A 19,386-nucleotide genomic window follows, 5' to 3' on the forward strand; every position below is an offset into this window, starting at 1 on the left:
GGTCAATGTTTAGTTTTCTTGGTTAAGTCTGTTTCTTAGAAACTATAAGCAATAGGTAAACTATATTTAGTGTATTGAATGATTGTAAGGTGTACATGTATTTCTCATTTGGTTTATATGACCTTGACTTCATTTTCTTGGATCATGTTAAGTTTATGTAATAGTTGTAGTAAAGCTTTCATTTAGGACTATCAACATAATATCAATGGTTAGTAAAGAAGGCAAGACATTTAAGCGTGTGCACTCTTGTTTTCTAAAAAAACACATTATTTTTGTTTGATTCATTTTTTTTTCATCTTTGCCACATAAGGGAAGATAACTCAGATAAGTAATTTTTATAATAGAAAGTGTTGTGAATTTACCTATTTTAAAATCTAACAAGAAAACAAGTCAGGTGAATTTACCTATTTTAAAATCTAGCAAGAAAACAAGTCTGGTGACCCCATTTTTTCTTTTTTATCTGAAAGCATGTTATAAGAGCTATCTTCTCACATTTTATCTTCAAATTCTATGGTGTAGTTTTCTTTTTATTACACAAAATTGGATTTTCCATGTATAATCTATACAAAATCTGACAATTTTGCACAACCTGTAGCGTGAAAAAAAGTCCAGTGACCCATACTTTTTATTATATTTTGGAAAAAAGAATAATAAAAACTACATTTTGACAAATTATTAAAAAATTCTATGGATTTTAATTAAGACACCCATCCACCTTAATGTGTTTCTTAAGTTTTATGTTGTAAAATGGAGTAAAGGGCCCAAGTTCCATGCGATAAAAAGAAAATTTAGATTTCAAAGCTTTTCAAGAACCCTCCTTATAGAATTTCTGTGATAATTTATTTACATTACAGTATAATGAATTATGATATTCTGGGTCAAAATTTTGGATATATACAAAATTTTCACCAACAAGATTAACCTGAATAATTCAGTCCCTCCGCGTAATTGATCTCTCCTACTTGTGAGGGCCTGAATTCCTAACATGCTAAAAACTCTTCACAATCCTGAATTTTGATTGGTGCCCTGTAGAGGAGGTGACCTATCAGCAATCCGCTCAATTTCATCGAGATGGGTAAATCCTGAGCTAATTTTGAATGATTGACAATTTTTCAATATCTATGCATTCAGGCGTTACTGTAGTAATCTTTGATCAGCCGAATATAAGGACTGAATTATTCGGGTTACAACAAGATTGACCTTTGCTGTGTTCAAGCTTCACTATGATTCAATTAAATTATGTAAAAAAAAAAATTATATACTATAGGTTGATTTACAAACTGAAGTTGAATATATCTAACCATGGTGTTTTGTTTATGTAAAGATTTTAGCAGGTGTTTTCTGTAAATACATTTTTTTGGGAAACAATATTTTTTTAAATTTCACATTTGATTATGTCAACATTCTCTTTATAGCTTTGAGAATTCACATGAGCGATGCCACTGCACAGATTCTTATTAGACTTGGTGGATATCATCTGGAATGTCGTGGAGAGAGGGAAGTAAAGGTAAGGTTATTTATTTGAATTTGGAAGAAGATATGAAAAGTATTATTTTTTTTTTACCCTTTGTGTAGTTAACCATTTGATATTAAATGGAAAGTGGTTGTTTATTTTATATTTTGTGTTTTACGGAAATTTTAATGATAGATCACTCATTTTACCCATTATCCCCGTTGCGTAATCCTGATAATTATAATTGCCTCAATACATAATTTGTTGAAATCTGCGAACAGAAATGATTAATTCTTTATTCCAGGCAATGATTATTATTTGAATTGTGACAATTGAGCTTACAATATGACAGATGCTTTCTGGATGTCCATATTGACAGTGTCAATATTTAGATTTACGAATAATCTTTTGAGTCATGAATAATATCTTTACCAAACATGCTGGGAAGAGGAAACCTATTGAATTTTGGGGTAAATGGGTCAAGAATCCACAATTTACCAAAAGTCAATAGGCTCATAAAATATCAGAATCTTAGTTGTTGTTTAAAATACATCATACATCAACCATTCTTATGTCAAATGATTCCTCTAGAAGTAGTCCAGTTGGAAAAAAAAACAATACTTAAAAAATGAAAGCTTTTTTATTAGTTGATTCTTCTGAGATGTTTTTATTTTAGTCTTCCAGATGTTTCCTGTTTATTATATATCAATAAAAATCACTTTTCACCAAAAAATATTAACTGGATTATGCCTTCAAGTGTTGCTACACAGTAATTTTTAGCTTTCAACTGTTTGCAGACGGCATGATCTTATTATTTTTTTTCTTCTGCCGATTTCAGAAGTGAATGAGGTATTATTTATTATCTTGTATATTTCATGCAATTCAAATGAACACATTGTATATGTCCTTCGAAAAATAATAAAAACTACAATTGCAGATGACTTAATAAATTATATTTATTTTGTAGGGCAAAGGTGTGATGACAACATGGTGGATTGATGGAAAAGACGGATTTGACAAAGAACTCCCTGGAAAAGATATGGCTGCCTCATTGTCACAGCACGAGTTTAAATAAACAAAAAGATAGAACTAATTGTCTAAAGAATGTCTTTCATCATCGCCATCAGCTCTTCCTTTGAATGGCCTTGTTTACCAACGTGGCCTGAAGCAGAGGCTTTTTGACAGATTGTATTGTGTTGATGCGTTTGTACAAACAGGGAATACTTGAATGTAATAATTAGAAGAGACTGCATGATCTTCAACACTCTTATGTAACTTTACATTTTTTATGGAGACACTGTTCTTTGAGATGATTTTTGACAGATTACTGTTTGATTTGATCATCTCTCCTTGCATTAAAGTTAGCTTGATAAAAAGCTATAGAGATAAATTCATTGACAAAACAATCAATATTGAGAAACTCATCTATGTGAAAACATTTAGTTTTTATATACACTTAAATTATATGTATCAGTATCTTATACAATTATGGAAGGCCTAACAAAGTAGTGATCCGTTCTTTTTAGAAAGTTTATCGCATATTTAAAGCACAGGTAAATGTCCGATATCTTTCTATAAGAAAATAATTATCCCTCTATATCACAATTTACCATTATGCTTAAACAATTGTTAAAGTTTTTTAGTAGTTATATCAGTCCAAGGGATGTCAGGATTGGCTCTCTTTTTATTTGATAATTAATGATGATGTGAAATTTCTGTTTTAAAATTTGTTAAGCAGTAGACATATTACAATAAAGAAGTTTGTGTCAAGATGATGAGAAAAATGTTGACATGTTTGAAGCACAAGTCAAAAGTCTTGATGTTTTTCTATCCGATGTAAAATTTCTGCCTTTAATTCTGATGCAAAAGATGTTAAGATGCACAAGTCAAAAGTCTTGATGTTTTTCTATCAAATGTACAGTTTCTGCCTTTTATAATTCTGATGTAAAATTTGTAAAGATATTGACATAAAACAATAACTTAGTTTGTTTCACTCTGATAAGAAAATTATTGACACGTTTGAAGCACAAGTCAAATTTCTTGATATTTTTCTATCAGATGTAAAATTTCTGCCTTTAATTCTGATGTAAAAGTTGTTAAGATGTAGACTTAAAGTAATGACTTAGTTTGTTTTACTCTGATAAGAAAATTATTGACACGTTTGAAGCACAAGACAAATTTCTTGATATTTTCTATCCGATGTAAAATTCTGCCTTTAATTCTGATGTAAAAGTTGTTAAGATGTAGACTTAAAGTAATGACTTAGTTTGTTTTACTCTGATAAGAAAATTATTGACACGTTTGAAGCACAAGTCAAATTTCTTGATATTTTTCTATCAGATGTAAAATTTCTGCCTTTATTCTGATGTAAAAGTTGTTAAGATGTAGACTTAAAGTAATGACTTAGTTTGTTTTACTCTGATAAGAAAATTATTGACATGTTTGAAGCACAAGTCAAATTTCTTGATATTTTTCTATCAGATGTAAAATTTCAGCCTTAAATTCTGATGTAAAATTTGTTAACCTATAGACATAAAACAATAACTTAGTTTGTTTAACTCTGATAAGAAAATTATTGACACGTTTGAAGCACAAGTCAAATGTCTTGATATTTTTCTTTCAGATGTAAAATTTTGCCTTCAAATTCTGATTTATAATTTATTAAACTAGAGACATAATACCATAAAACTAAGTTTGTTTCACTCTGTTCGGGGAAAATGTTGATATCTTTGGAGCACTAGTCAAATATATCGATATTTTTTCGATCAAATGTCCATTAAAGAAAAATTTATGAAGCTTTCTACATAATACAATAATTTAGTTTGTTTCACTCTGATAAGAAAATGTTGATGCATTTGGAGCACAAGACAAATGCTTAATATTTTTCTATCAGAAGGACAATACTAATTCTGTTGTAAAAATTGAAAAGCTCACCACAAATTTGGAAGCACAAGTCAAATTTCTGATGGCTTTTTAATTTTATTTTGTACAACAATTGCATTTAAATCTACAGAGAACATGCTTTTGAATGTTAAGTCACATATTTGAAGCATAAGACAACTTATTGTAAGTCTATTTTGGAATTTGATTTGGAGTTCATGTCAAAAGCATGTCTGAAATACATTTGGGAAAAGTATGCAAAAATATTGAGCAATGAAAAAAGGCTCATATTTGAAGCTTCAGTTTTTAATATCTTGTTTTCCTCTGACATTTTATAGGTAGTTTTTTAATTAACCCCTTGAGTTGTTACAAAACCACAGTCTATGCAAAAAGAAAGTCATATATAAGCACAAGGCAAGTATCTCTTTTGTTACAGTTCTTTTTATTAAACATTTCAGTTTTTTCACAGTGAAATAATCTAAGCTTTAAATAGATATAAGAAGATGTGGTATGAGTGTCAATGAGACCACTCTCCATCCAAGTCAAAATTTATAAAAGTAAACCATTATAGGTCAAAGTTTATAAAAGTAAACCATTATAGGTCAAAGTACGGTCTTCAACACGGAGCCTTGGCTCACACGGAACAGCAAGCTAAAAAGGGCCCCAAAAATTACTAGTGTAAAAGTCTTTCTTTGAAAAATACCAATCGTTTTAAAATATGCAATGTTTATGTTTTAAGAGAGAAAGTCACATATTTGAAAGCACAAGGCAAATATCTGGCTAATTTCTTAACTGTTCTGATTTTTGCAATTTCAAATATTTCGGTTCACTGTCTGTAGGCAAACAAGGAAACTATTTAAGCTCTGTCGTGAGTGTAGCATTTTAGATATTTGGCAGAATATCGGCATACTCAGATGTCTATTTAAGAAGCATGCCACACATTTATTAAGCACAAGGTAAACGTCTGACTGCTTCTTGATAGATTTCACTGTCACATGAATTATTACTAATAGAATAATCAAAAACTCCATTAAGCATATTATGAAATAAGATGGAGTGATCTCTCGATTGGTTTCAAGTAAAATTTATAGTTATGAAGCACTATGACTGAGTGTTGTTAATTTGAAAATAAGAGTCGATAAATTGAAATAAATCTATGGTTTAACAACTGGTTCAAAAAGTTAGTGATGATGTCAATAAAAAAAAACACCATAAATTGGAATAAATCTATGGTATAACAACTGGTTCAAAAAGTAAGTGATAATGTCATTAAAAAAAAACACCATAAATCTCATATCATGGGTAGTTTTAAACAGTTACTTTTTAGCAAAGCATCGTTTGCTTGGCATCAATTGTTTTTCAATGCTTAAATGGTCACATCCTGGAGCACAAGGCAGGATCTGACTTGAGAGCTTTGATTATTTTCATTTATTTGGTAAAGTAAGGTACCAGGGTAAACTGGATCCTCTAAAAATAAAAAAATGATTTTAAAAATATATATCTAGATTAGTATCAATAGTTATATTTTTATTTATATTGAAACATTGTTATAATTTGATAGTTGATAGTATATAGTTTTATTTCTACATAAACGGCAGCATTAACTACTCAGGTTTGTTTTATTTCAATTTGTTTTTGTGATGTACATCTTTTAATGGCTAAATTAAGTACTCAAAAGTTTTTTTATTTGAATTTATTTATGTGATGTATTGTGAATGTTTAATAATGAAATAACTTGAAGGTGAGAATTGTTTGTACCAGAACAAGATTTGTAGCAATCTGTGTTTATTATTTCATTAAATTATTCATAACCATACATTTTTTCGTAGTCTTGTACTTGGTCCTGAGTTAAAAAATGAGATGATGTGATATGATTGTCAATCAGACAACTATCCAGCAGAGTCTAAATGACGTTGATTTAAGCCACTATAGGTCACTGTACAGTTAAATATAGAAGGCAAAGACAAAATTGTAATGATAAAATCAATGTCCTGATTTATGACACAACAATAAATGAAAAAAAAAATATGACAAACAGCAACAAACGACAACCACTGAATTACAGGCTTGGGACTTGAGACAGGCACATATATAGAATGTGGCATAACTTGTATACAGATGACTTATAGTCTGAAGGATCTGTCTGGAATATGTCTGTTGTCCTAGACTTCATTTTCATTGTTCAGTGACTGCTTAAAAAAAACTAATTCTTAAACAAAAATTAGCTCAATATGTACAGGCATAACAAAAATTCAGAAAAGTGCGATTTTCATGAAATCCATGGTATGTAATTCCTTGATAAGTAGGCCATCAAGAAGTAAACATGAATGCAAATTATCTAACTCACCATTGTACACTAATGGATCAAAATGTACTTCAATATCAATATCATTGCCTGTATTTTTATCTGTGGAGGAAGCTGGAGTACCTGGAGAGAACCACCACCGTCAACAGGAAAACTGACAATCCTAGTCAATATGGGAGCAACCATTTAACTTTAAGGAGGGGGGTTATGGTTTTTTGTCTGAGTCAAAAAAAAAATTCGTGCAAAGCATGAACATTTTTTTTTATTTTTCAACACTATCAATCAAATTATTTTTTTCAAAATTTAACACTATATGGTATGGGGAAAATCTGGATTCAGAATATTTTTTTTCATCAAATTGGGGATCAGAATATTTTTTCAGGAAAAAACCATAACCCCCACCCCTTGAAATTAAATGGTTGTTCCTTAAAGATTGTAGTCAAACACACCTGCCACATGTGGGGTTTGAACTTGCAATGTCAGTGCTAGTCATACAGTAGTTGTACTATTTAGACCACTCTGCCACCTGGGTGTGGATTTTCATTGTAGGTACACTGACATCATAAATCTGAAGTGGGTCTCATTGGGGTCTAAGCGTGACCCGGGATTGCCGATTTTTTGTAAGCGTGACACGTGAAAGTCAAATTATTGTGCCGTGAAAACGGGAAATGAAGTCTAGCGGGACACGGGAAATTACAAAAAAATGAGAATTGCTTACGTACATAGTGTAAGCGGGATCCGGGATCAGAACCCCCCAATGAGACCCCCTCTGAAGAGATGAGTTGTAATACACTTTTAGATGGGAGTAGGTGTATAATCAAGAAGACTATCCTTATATGCTATATAGATATAAGAAGATGTGGTATCAGTGCCAATGAGACAACTCCATCCAAGTCAAAATTCATAAAAGTAAACCATTAAAGGTCAAAGTACGGTCTTCAACATAGAGCCTTGGCTCACACCGAACAGCAAGCTATAAAGGGCCCCAAAAATTACTAGTAGAAAACCAACGGTCTAATCTATATAAAAAATGAGAAACGAGAAACACTTATGAACCACATCAACAATAATAATATTAGCAATACATAACAAAGAATATCTCTTGGACTGCCATGTTCATCCAATCATAATCAAATAAGGGAATGACCATTTAACTTAAAAAGGGGGTTATGGTTTTTTCTTAAAAAAATATTTTGATCTCCAATTTGATGAAAAAAAATTTTGTGGTCAAGCAGATGACAAAACAAAATATTCTAAATCCAGATTTTCCCCATAATAGTGTTAAATTTTGAAAAAAATAATTTGATTGATAGCCTTGATGTTTAAAAGAAAAAATTTCTGACTCAGACAAAATACCATAACCCCACCCCCTTGAAGTTAAATGGTTGCTCCCTTAGTTTGTACTATTTTGTAGACAATCTTTCATCTATTATTGCTGTGATGTTTACATTTACATTAGACTAGCAGTTTTATATAAGATTGAAACATGATTTCTCATTTCAATGGGAACCATGTGCTAACATGTTTGCCACCTTTTCAAAATAAATTGAGGATAACTTGTTTATATAACTAGCACATGCTCAGTAATTCAGTCTTGTTCAGTGCTGTGAGTGGGTCAAACTTTCCTTTAATATTTTGGAAATGATTTCTTGAGCAATTTTTGCAAATTTTTTTAAGTGAAAAACTCGAGAAAGAAATCGGTCTTTTTAAAAGAAAAGTTTAGCCAATGACACCATTTTGTTTTTTCATTGAACTGGCCCCTCCAATATTTGATATTATTAGGTAAAATTAATGATCTCAGACCAATCAACCAGGCCATCATGTTATCGAAATTGTACAGGTAAACAGGAAATTTAAAAAATTTATAGCAGTGTGTTGCGATTGATTAGTGCTGCAACTGTCCAATAGCACAGCGCTAAAATGGACTGAGGAGAACACTGTCTGAAAAGTGGTCACACGAATACTATTACACCTAGCTTTACTGACGAAAAGAGGTTTGACCAGGATCCCGACTAGAGGACCATCATCATTCAGTTCAGCTTGTTTAAAAATGTCTTAGTGGTCTCAGAGAAAGAAAAAGTTTTTAAAATTTTTGACATTCGACACAGACGAATGCTTATTGATGGAATCAGCTCACATGACACAAATGAGCCAGTTAGATAGTTGTTTCATTAGCATTCATACCACATCTTAATTTTTTATTTTTATAGAGGTCAGTTAATGAACAATAAAAGATTTTTCTATGAATATTGCTTTTTCTGCATACGTATTGCTACAAGAGAAATGTATTTATATGCGTTATGCAGAATTAGTTTGAAAGATTGCAAAATGATTTTATAATGGAGTGTTTAAATAGGTTGTGCAACAAGTGTTGTTATTCGGTTTCACGGTCAGTATATTAGGTAACTACATGTGTTTTAAGTTATCGAGGATTGTGTAGTGGCTTAATCAGCACACGTTTTATAGTTAGATGTTTAATTTTTCTTTTACAAAAATATTTGTATTTTTGTTTTCACATTGTTTAAGTATCTTAAACATCATGTTTTTATTTTGTATGTTGTTATGTTACAGAACACGTGCAGGATTCTGCCATGCAGTTTCTTTTGTGTTAATAGGGACTTATGTTTTAGTTTGGACTTTGAGGCAGAGGAGATATTTTGTATTTGAAAATAAAAGTTTGAGCTGGTCACTGCGCCATTCAGTACCCAAACATTATTTTTGTGTTTCATTTTATTCAGTAAGAAAAGTGAACACAATTGCATGTGCTCAATTATGTTGACATTGTTTCAAAGTAGTTGGAACATTTTAGCACATAAATATTTTATGTTTCTGTAAACAAAGTGAATTAAAACATAAATGTTATAGTTGAGATTCTAAACTGCTAAGACTCAACAAACTCCAGAAGTAAGCTCATCAAAGATACCACTGTACCAGGATTATAATTTTGTACGCCAGACCAGCGTTTTGTTTAAATAAGACTCATTAGTGAGGTTCAATTCAAAAATTTGTAAGGCTTCCGCGGAACCCAGTGTCTCGCCTACTTTTGCTGCTAGTCACAGGCTCAACAAAAAGGGGGATAAAACTATTTAAAATTTTCCTATAGATACTATCTTTAGATTGTAAGAAGCTTCTGTCCAAGTTTGGTAAAAATCCAGGATGGTTTATGAATCAAATAAATGTTTTAAAAACTTTAACTATAGACTGTATGTAATGTTAACTGGAAGAAAAATTAAGTCCATTTATAAGTTATACTGTAAATTCAGAAATTATTGCGTGCATTTATTATTGCGATTTTATCATTTTAGACTAAAATGAGATTTTAATTTTTGCGATATTGAGAAAAATCCTGTTTAATTCATATAAAAAATTTCAAAATGCGAGTTTAAATAATTGCGATTATAACCCTGTCGCATTTTTCGCAATAATAAAAACATCGCAATAATTTCTGAATTTACAGTATACGCAAAAACAGGAAATCCTCCTAAATACTAGCTTTTGATCATGTTTTCAGGTTTTCTTCCAATAGGCAGTAATACTCTTACCAAAGTGTGGCGTCCGTTTGGCTGTGGTGGATGTACAAGTACGCAGCCACGTTCAGTCGGAATGGGAACGTTAATTCATATTCCTCTTGAAGAAAGAGTGCTACACACTCTGTTCCTTAAGAACCGTTGAAACGACTCTTTTTGAGATCCGTAGGTGGCCTGATGCAATGCTAAATTTCTTTCCCATATCCCATATCCCATACACCCTCATTTTCCAGTGGCAGTGTAAATATTCCCGAATCTCATCCCGGGCGATCTCTATTAATTAAAGGACCTTCCTTTTGTATTTGTTAGTAAAGTGTTCTTTTCCTGAACATGCATGAAATAGTTGCCACTGTACGTTAAGCAACCAATAACCAATCATTCATATCACTGTGTGCACAGTTGATTATGAAATGTTACGTAAATATTACTGAAAAAAAAACACAAATTATGGAAATTTTAATGCCTTTTTACTGATTGCACTCAAAGGGGTTGGCATCTTTGCATTTTATCTTCAAATTCTATGGTGTAGTTTTCTTTTTATTACACAAAATTGGATTTTCCATGCATAATCTATACAAAATCTGACAATTTTGCTCAACCTGTAGCGTGAAAAATAGTCCGGTGACCCATACTTTTTATTATATTTTGGAAAAAAGAATAATAAAAATTTGTAAGGGTTCCATGGAACCCAGTGTCTCTCCTACTTTTTCTGTTAATCGCAGGTTCAACAAAAATGAGGATGTAAATCAATAAAAATATTCCTCTTGATACTATCTTTTGATTGTAAGAAGCTTCTGTCCAAGTTTGGTACAAATCCAGGATAGTTTAAGAAAGTTATTAAAACTTTTAAAGTCCATTTATAAGTAAAGTAGAAATAATTAGGATTTTTTTTTACAAAATTTACTTCTGGATACTATCTTATGATCATAAACAAGCTTCTGTCCAAGTTTGGTAGAAATCCTGGATAGTTTAAGAAAGTGATTAAAATTCTAAAAACTTTAACCAGAGTGAATGTAATGTTAACTGGCAGAAAAACTAAGTCCATTTATAAGTAAAATATGGAAAAACAAGAATTTTTTTTTACAAAATTTACTTCTGGATACTATCTTAGGATCATAAACAAGCTTCTGTCCAATTTTGGTACAAACCCAGGATAGTTTAAGAAAGTTATTAAAATTTCAAAAACTTTAACCACAGAGTGAATATTTGTGGACGCCGCTGACGACAGTATGTAGGATCGCTATGTCTCGCTTTTGCGACAAAAGTCGCAGGCTTGAAAAAAATAGTAGAAAGGTCAAATAAAACAAGGGATTTCTTTTGAATAATCCCTAGTTTTTATCCACAACTAGATATCAGTCTAATTGTTGGCAGAAAACTATAAATGTCAATCCACATGACTTTTTCCTGATTTTATGTGGACCTAGGTATTAATTTCTATTAAGTATTCAATATATTATTATTTTCTTTAAATAACTGTTGTTTACTAACAATGTTAATGGGACCAAATTTTTAAGTTGCAATCTATCTAAATCACGTACACCATTTACATAATTAGCATGTGTGATAAAACTAGGCTGATGCATAGACAAATGTTATGTGGTACAATTTTTTCAACCTCCACATTGAAACAACAACCATCCCGAAACTCTTCTATCCATAATTTTGAATTGTAAAGATACCAATCTCAAGCATTATATAAGTCCAATTCTGCTGTCTTATTATGTCACCCTGAACAAATGTCGGGTGACATATTGCTTGTCCTCCGTTTCTTATACCCTTTTATTATATTATTCTTCCACTTTTTTTGTCCAAGGCATTTCTGGACCAATGTTGATCAAACTTTAGCATGATAGTAATCAACATATGAAGATTTGCAATTCCACTTTGGAACTTTTAAAATTGCCTGCCGTTACCATGGAAACAGCACAAATGTGAAAAAGAGGAAAGTGTACTAAACTTTTTTATAGAAATGTCAGCTGGCATGTGTAAAGTTAATTGTTTGACAGGAATTTTTAAAATGGCTGCCATTACCATGGGAACAATGTAAACAATTTTGAAATGCTCCAAACTTTACAGAAATGTTGACTGGCGTATGTAGAATTGCTGTTAGACTTTAGAATTTTCAAAATGGCCACCGTTGCCATGGAAACAGCAAAAAAATGCAAATTTCAAAATGCTCCAAACTTTCTAAAAATTAACAGAAAAAGATGTATTGTCATGTATATATGTGCATTCACTGTTATAGAATTCAAAATGGCTGCAGTTTCGTGCCAATTGAGAGACCGGGGTGACATCCACTATTGCTTGCAATTGCAATTCTAGTTACTGTTGCACTTGCTCAATTTGTTTGTTATTTCAATAAAGCAATAATAAATAACTTACATAATCATTTAATAACATAAGTATAATTTCCTTAAATAATTTTCAATTTACAGAAATCATTTAAGAATTAGTCAATATCACAGTTATATACAATATATCACAGTATTTCACATGACTCTCTGTGTCTGTGATTCTAAATTCTTCATAAATTCAACAATAGTACGAGACAGGGAATCGTCAGGATGTCCTTCGCTGGCAACTACAGCTTTTCTTCCAAATTCTTTAGCCTAAAAATACAAGGTTAACATAATATAAAATATAACTTATTTACCTTAATTGTATGCAGTATATAAAGTTTTTTTTCTTCAGAAAATTAGAAAGTAGGCAAATTAGGAATAAGGAGATCTCATTTTGACACAAAATTGGCAGTAATTTTACCTTCATGACATAATTTTTGTTTTTTTATTGGGGGCAGGCACAAGGTGTGCCCCATCAGAATCTGCAAAAGCCTGCCTTCTATTATAATGTTAAAAAGAACTGCAACTTAGCAAAATGATATATTTGTGTTTGTTTGTCTGCTACTGAGTGAGGAGAGAACATACCTTAGAAATATCCATCAGTATAAAGTAAAGCATGGCTAAAGCATGACAAATGGTGGCCAGATCTTGTGGCTGTCTGCTTTGTTGATGTTCCTGCATATCGTAGATGGCATTTAAAACTTGTATTGCTTCAGCCTCTTGTGCCTCATCTATTTAATACACACAAAATAATTAAGTGATAATGAAAAACCATATCGGTACATTGTAATACTGAAAAGCCAAATAAAACTAAAATCTTGGATTTGTATTCATGTTATATACATGTATGTAGGTATCCAGAATTTGTTGATATTTTCAAGTAAACGTGGCTCAAACTTAAAGAGTGTAGACTGCTTTTTCACATTTTGCAAATTTGCTTTTACTACTAACAGGCATATATTTCTTCTCTTTTCTGTGAAAGTATATTTTGTATGCACTTTTACAAGCCATAATCTCCCTAGGGAAGAATATTCTGGAATTCAGTGACATCACAAATATTCATACAAATGATTTTTAGATGCAAAGATTAAACAAATTGTGTAATCTGCAGATTTCAACCTTCAAGAGTATTTTGCTTTCCACTTTTTAATTATTATCTAAAATTATCAAATTCAAGCTTCTTTCCAATACAGTCTTATGGTATTAAAATTGTCTCCCTTTGCCCAGTCCCATTTAAGACTGGCGGCAGAAATACAGCATGAGAGATATTGATTGATTTGTAAAAAAAAGTTTAAGACACTGACAATCAATCATTTATAACACATAGTATAGGGACCTTTGTGACATCAATGTTCATTAGTAATACTGAAAGTCTAGACATTTACCTAGAGTATCTTCTTTTTCATCACTGGATTCTATAATCAATGGACCAATTCCTTGTGGAGTGTCTGGAGTTTTAGTTCTGATTTTCACAATTTTTTGTAAATGATTATACCATATAGTTGAAACCTAAAATGAAACAAAAACATGTCTTTTATCTTTCTAGTATTTGTGTATAAAGTGAAAAAAATAATATCCATGGGTTATCTCCCGTATATCCACAATTAAATATCTTTTAATATTTTTGTTTAAAAAGATTTCTAAAGCAAGATTTATTTCATTTCTAATTAATTCTTTTTAAATGTGGGAGTTTTTCAAGAAGATGTGAGGGCTTAAGCTTGTTATGTCTAAATAAAATAAGAAAAATTGAGCCCCTGTGTTTTTGTTCGATGTTTTTCTGCTTTGTATCGATCTGATGAGTTAAGCCCATTTCAAATGATTTTTATAGTTTGTTCTTATCTTGAACTGATACACCACTGGCCCAGGTTAGGGGAGGGTTGGTGCCTTCAAATATGTTTAACCCCACAACATTCTGTATGTGCCTGTCCGAGGTGAGGGGCCTGTAGTTCAGTGGTTGTTGTTGGTTCATGTCTGTCATATTTGTTTTTCGTAAATTGTTTTGTTATATATTAGGCTGTTAGTTTTCTTAATCAAACTGTTTCATATTTTTCATATTTTATGTACTGTAGAAGAATTTGTGCAAGTTTGTTTGAAATTGGTGAATCTGATTTAAATACTGATCAGGTGTCCATGCTCGGCTTACAAGGATCTGACAACACACAGTTCTACTTTCTGTTCTGGTAATTATAACATCAGCCAGTGAAATTCCTGCCTACACATTTACAAAGGTGTGTATCACTATGACAAAACCAATGGATCTCATAGTTCCTTAAAATCGAAAGTAGAATGAATCCTTGTTAGATCCCTCTAAACAAAGCGTGAACATAGGATCTGTATTTTTGAGGCCAGATTGGAATTCTGTCTTAATATTTTCTTGAAGCCAACAGTGACAGGGACAATAATGACTTGAGACGACAGAAGTGATTCATTTGTTGACTACACAATAACAGAGGTACAAAATTAATGGTATGTGAACAAAATTTGTCAAGATGATATGAAAGAGAAATTCAATATCTTGAAATCTTTTGCCTTTTTTTACATGCATTAAGTTCACATTACACCCATCTTATAAAAATATTTGCACTGTAATTCAAAGCAATATATTTTAGGGGGAGAAAATTCTGTCTTCTTTAAATTAACCTGTCTATATAAAGAATCAGCAATCTCCATCCTTCCTTGTCGGAAAAATACATTGGCCATGTGAAAATAACCTCCAGATGTTCGAATGTCATCTGTACCAAAATTTTCTGAGGCATGATAAATCTGTGAAAAAAGACAAGGTAATTATAAAATATATTTATCAGGAATATTTGTGGTGAAGTATATTCAATTTTCAATAAAAATATGCATATTTAAACCCGAAGGCCTGATTAAGATATGATTTCTTTGCATGATACTGTAAATTCAGAAATTAAATGCATGTGAACATACCAATATAAAAGCCAAAATTTGACTGGTATACAATTTATCAGTGCAATTAAGACAGACCTTGTATTGAAACTTTCATGATAAGAATAAAAATTCAAATTTTAAATTAAGCAATCTGAATTCATAACATACTTTACATGATAAGAACATTTTCTACATTAGCAGTGTATACTGCAAACAGTATTTCAATACCTTTGTTTTTGTTATATAAACTTATAATAATAATATTGAAAGAATTATCTATTTTGACTTAAGATATTTGATAATATCAATAAATGTGTCAAATGCAGTGTAAAAGTTCAGTGAAACTTATTCTAATTTTTTTATATCCTCTCGTTTCCCAATGACATAAATATGTGTCCCCCTTTCTGATTAAAATGCAAGGAGGCGTTTTCTTTCCATCCCCTTTAACATTGAAAAATAATCATTTTACAACTTTCAAATTAAATGTGCTTGTAAAGAATTTCAACACACCTTTTAGAAAATATCAGCAAATTTATCGAAAAGGGGAGGATCTCAAACCAATGTATTTTATTTTAATTTTAATTGTCTCCCTTACAAATGTTCAACAGATGTCCATCTAGTATTACAATAAAAATACATATTTTTCACATCAAACAAAATTGATTAATAAACAAAATATGATAAAATATAGATTTGACTTACGTCGTCTGCTAACTGTCGTAAAGAATCGTCATACTCTCCTTTGGCTGCATACAACAGTCCTAGATTTCTGTATAGTTTAGATTTGATAGCATTTGAACACGATGGGGTCTTTAAAACAGTCCACTGAGCTTGGGCCAAATATTCTTCTGCTTGTGATAAACGCCCTAATCCTGCAAAAATATGTAATCTGTTAATTATCTCCATTTAAGACGATATGCCTATGCGATAGCGAACAAACTGGGGGATGGAAGGACCTTTTTCTGAACCTCAGGATTGGGCCTTTTTTTTGCTGAAATTCAGGATTTACACTTATTGGGACTTGAGAATTAATGAATAATATTTAGGGATCCAGGAAAGAATGCTTTATTTTTTCAGGAATTAAGGATTCAGCATTTATTTTTATAGGAATTCAGGATGATACCCCCTTCTACACTCCCCCTCAATGATGCTTATCCTTTCTAAATCAAACTATAGCTGTTTCAAGTTGTTTCCTGTAAATGAACACAGTTTCATTTGATTTTAATGTAGGCAACAAGCTATTTAAATGCAAACACTTCAAACTAACCTATGCTTGCCTCTCCAAGGATAAGATAAGACGGTACAAGCTCTATGCTATCTAGACCATGGACATCAATAGCAAATCTTAGTGACTGCATTGCTGCTGGTACGGCCTGTTCATGACGACCTTCAAAAAGTAACTTCTGTCCTGTTGTGCGTGTAAGGTCTATCATTGTTGTCTGTAAAAATTTAAATGTTTTTTTTTACTTTGAATTTCAAAATAAACATGCAAATGAATTGTGTGATGGTAAAAAAGAAATTTTATAACAGTTTCTATATATGGCCAAAAAAGATTCTTGTTTTCATAATATATCTGAAATATTTCGTACAAAAAAATTGTCAGTGTAACTGACAATATAAAGCATTGATATTTAATGACCCCTCACACTCAAGGGGAACACACTTACATGCATGAGACCAATGAGGTGGTTATATAGATAGTTGATTTAAATCTTAATTGGATATAAAATTATTAAGCCTCACCTTTTTCATTAAAATGTGTCTCTCTCTTTTCTGTCGTTCTTCCTGTGAGGGTAAAAAGGGGGCACCTTGTCGTAAAGCTATCAAACTTTGACATATTTTTTCATGTATTCCAACCCAATCAGCTTTCTGATGTTCCACTCCACTGAAAAATAATTTAAATTGTTAGGTTTATTACTGATTACTGAAAGTATATTATTTTTCATATCTTCCAAGACATGATTCCATCTTTACAAGAAGGAGTATTCAAGGGTTGGTTCCAGTTTTGCATATATTTCACTGATGTTTGATTTTCACCTGGGAAAAAAATATCCATGTAAGGGCCGATTAACCAGACATGGTTGTTTCCAATAAAAAACACAATAAGCCAGCTTGTTTTGCTAATTTATGGATTGTTGATAGTTGATTTTTATTAAAAAAATTAAATAATACAACCTGTTTACGTTTTATGTCACTTTATTCAAAAACAATTTAAAAAAAATATTATCTTTATTTTATAGCAATAAACTACCTGAACATGATTAAAAATTATTCAACAAAAACCTTTAAAAAGGATCCCAGTGCAAACATGAATGAGAGCCAATGTGATTTTGGGTGAACGGAACCCAGATTTATATCTACGAGCCAAAACCATTCATGAAGTTTTGCAGAAGTTTATTTTTTATCTTAAATTTATACAAATTTACAAGCTCCAAAGTACACTTTCTTTTTATAATGCAATAAAATCGAAATAACAGTACCGTAGTTGAAGAATTGCTGCTGTCATTTGGGTATTCGACATTAAAAAAATCTGTTTCCCTCATCCGCTGCACAATATATTGCAAGTAAACTGGATTTACAACTGCCGTAGAGAGGCAAAGGATACCAAAAGAACATTCATAATCATAAGTCGAAAAGACAAACTGACAATGCCATTGCAAAATCCTAAAACACAATCAAAAGACAAACAACAGTATACAATACACAACATAGAAAACCAAAGACTGAGCAACACGAACCCTGCCAGAAAACAGGGGTGATCTCAAGTTCTCTGGAAGGGTAGGTTGATCCTGCTCAATATGTGGCATCCATCAAGTTCGTCATGTAGGTAAAAACCAAGTGATAAGTCTAATTTGGTTAGATCACAATCCGGGGGAAAAGAGGGTGTGATTGTGGTTAAATCGTCAATTGACAGTAACAACTCTTCTTCAGTACTGTTATTCCTTAATTTTAGGGTTTGTTCCCAACATGTTTGAGTTTCGCTCACATGTGGCTTCAATACTGAAGCTAGTACATGCCAATAATAATAATTAATAAGCCTGTAAATATTAGAAAACATGTTTCCATTTACTTGTCTTTCCTTACCAATAATACGTTACTCGACACTTTGTACACTGAATAAATGCTGGTTTCTGACATAGTTCACAATTTAAATTTGTCCCTTTCGGGTTTGCAAGTGGATTCAATGTCATTTTCACATTTGTACGCGATCACATTTCATTTAGTCGTCCATCTTTATTGATACGCTGTTGCTACGAAAGCTTTCGACCATCGATTACGTTGACACAGTGTTGTTGTAAATCAAGGGAGAGAACTTAGGATACGTTACCCGTTGCTAACAACTACGAATGTGTGTAACTCGCCACATTCTAAGTTCGTCCCCTGTTAACTTATGTGACAAAATCGCCTAATTGTTACCAAGTCGCTTTTGCCCAACTTTAGGTTGATTGTTAACATCTATACTAAAGTAAGTATTTGTGAAAAAAATTAATATTACTATTGGGGATATAAAATCACTAGCGCCTGGGGAATGGATGCCCGTACTCTATTTTCTATATACATTTTTTGTTTTAATATTTTTAAAGTAAATATTATTTAATATTTTAACTTATTTTCACTTATTTAATCTGTTCTTACTATTATCCTTACGAAATTACGATAACAGCAGTTTATATATAATACGCCCCCTATTCTACAGGGGCATCACACACACACGTCGATAAACTACTGATATCGTAATGTTCCATGGATTAGAGCAATAACGAATCAATCATTAAATGTAAATAAGTTCAAATATTAATTAATACTTACAAAATAAATTAAAACAAAAAAAGATATGGAAAAGGAGGGTGGGGTCCATTCCCCAGGCACCTCAGTGTGAGATAAGCTACTAATTTTCTAGTTGCAAGCTGTATAGAGAAGTTATTACTTGTCCAATTACAAGATTTCTAGAAAAAGCTCCTCCTAGTAATACAGTGTAGATCTTAAGTT

The 19,386-nt window shown here is 31.6% G+C and overlaps 2 protein-coding genes and 1 long non-coding RNA gene across 3 annotated transcripts in view; 2 read left to right on the plus strand and 1 right to left on the minus strand.

The window, feature by feature from the left end:
* LOC127720912 (uncharacterized) overlaps positions 1-3,966 on the plus strand; it is a 98,792-nt gene extending 94,826 nt beyond the window's left edge. Inside the window, exons 33-34 of the mRNA XM_052227650.1 lie at positions 1,416-1,507; positions 2,421-3,966. Of these exons, the coding sequence (XP_052083610.1) occupies positions 1,416-1,507; positions 2,421-2,528 (200 nt within the window). The 3' untranslated portion in view covers positions 2,529-3,966. The remainder of the gene's footprint in view (positions 1-1,415; positions 1,508-2,420) is intronic.
* Positions 3,967-3,997: 31 nt separating this feature from the next.
* On the plus strand, positions 3,998-6,149 carry LOC127720099 (uncharacterized). Its single transcript, XR_007990616.1, has 2 exons — positions 3,998-4,904; positions 4,935-6,149. It is a non-coding gene; the product is annotated as an uncharacterized LOC127720099 (long non-coding RNA).
* A 6,390-nt stretch (positions 6,150-12,539) lies between these two features.
* LOC127720080 (zinc finger MYND domain-containing protein 12-like) lies at positions 12,540-18,680 on the minus strand. Its single transcript, XM_052226487.1, has 8 exons — positions 18,481-18,680; positions 17,140-17,281; positions 16,664-16,835; positions 16,099-16,268; positions 15,145-15,267; positions 13,890-14,013; positions 13,090-13,235; positions 12,540-12,774 (listed from the first exon to the last, which is right to left on the minus strand). Exons 1-8 carry the CDS (start codon positions 18,585-18,587, stop codon positions 12,655-12,657), a joined length of 1,104 nt encoding a protein of 367 aa, XP_052082447.1. The 5' UTR covers positions 18,588-18,680; the 3' UTR covers positions 12,540-12,654.
* Between the last annotated feature and the right edge of the window lie 706 nt (positions 18,681-19,386).

Source organism: Mytilus californianus, unplaced genomic scaffold, assembly GCF_021869535.1.
Source record: "Mytilus californianus isolate M0D057914Y unplaced genomic scaffold, xbMytCali1.0.p SCAF_11, whole genome shotgun sequence".
NCBI classification, from domain to species: Eukaryota; Metazoa; Mollusca; class Bivalvia; order Mytilida; family Mytilidae; genus Mytilus; species Mytilus californianus.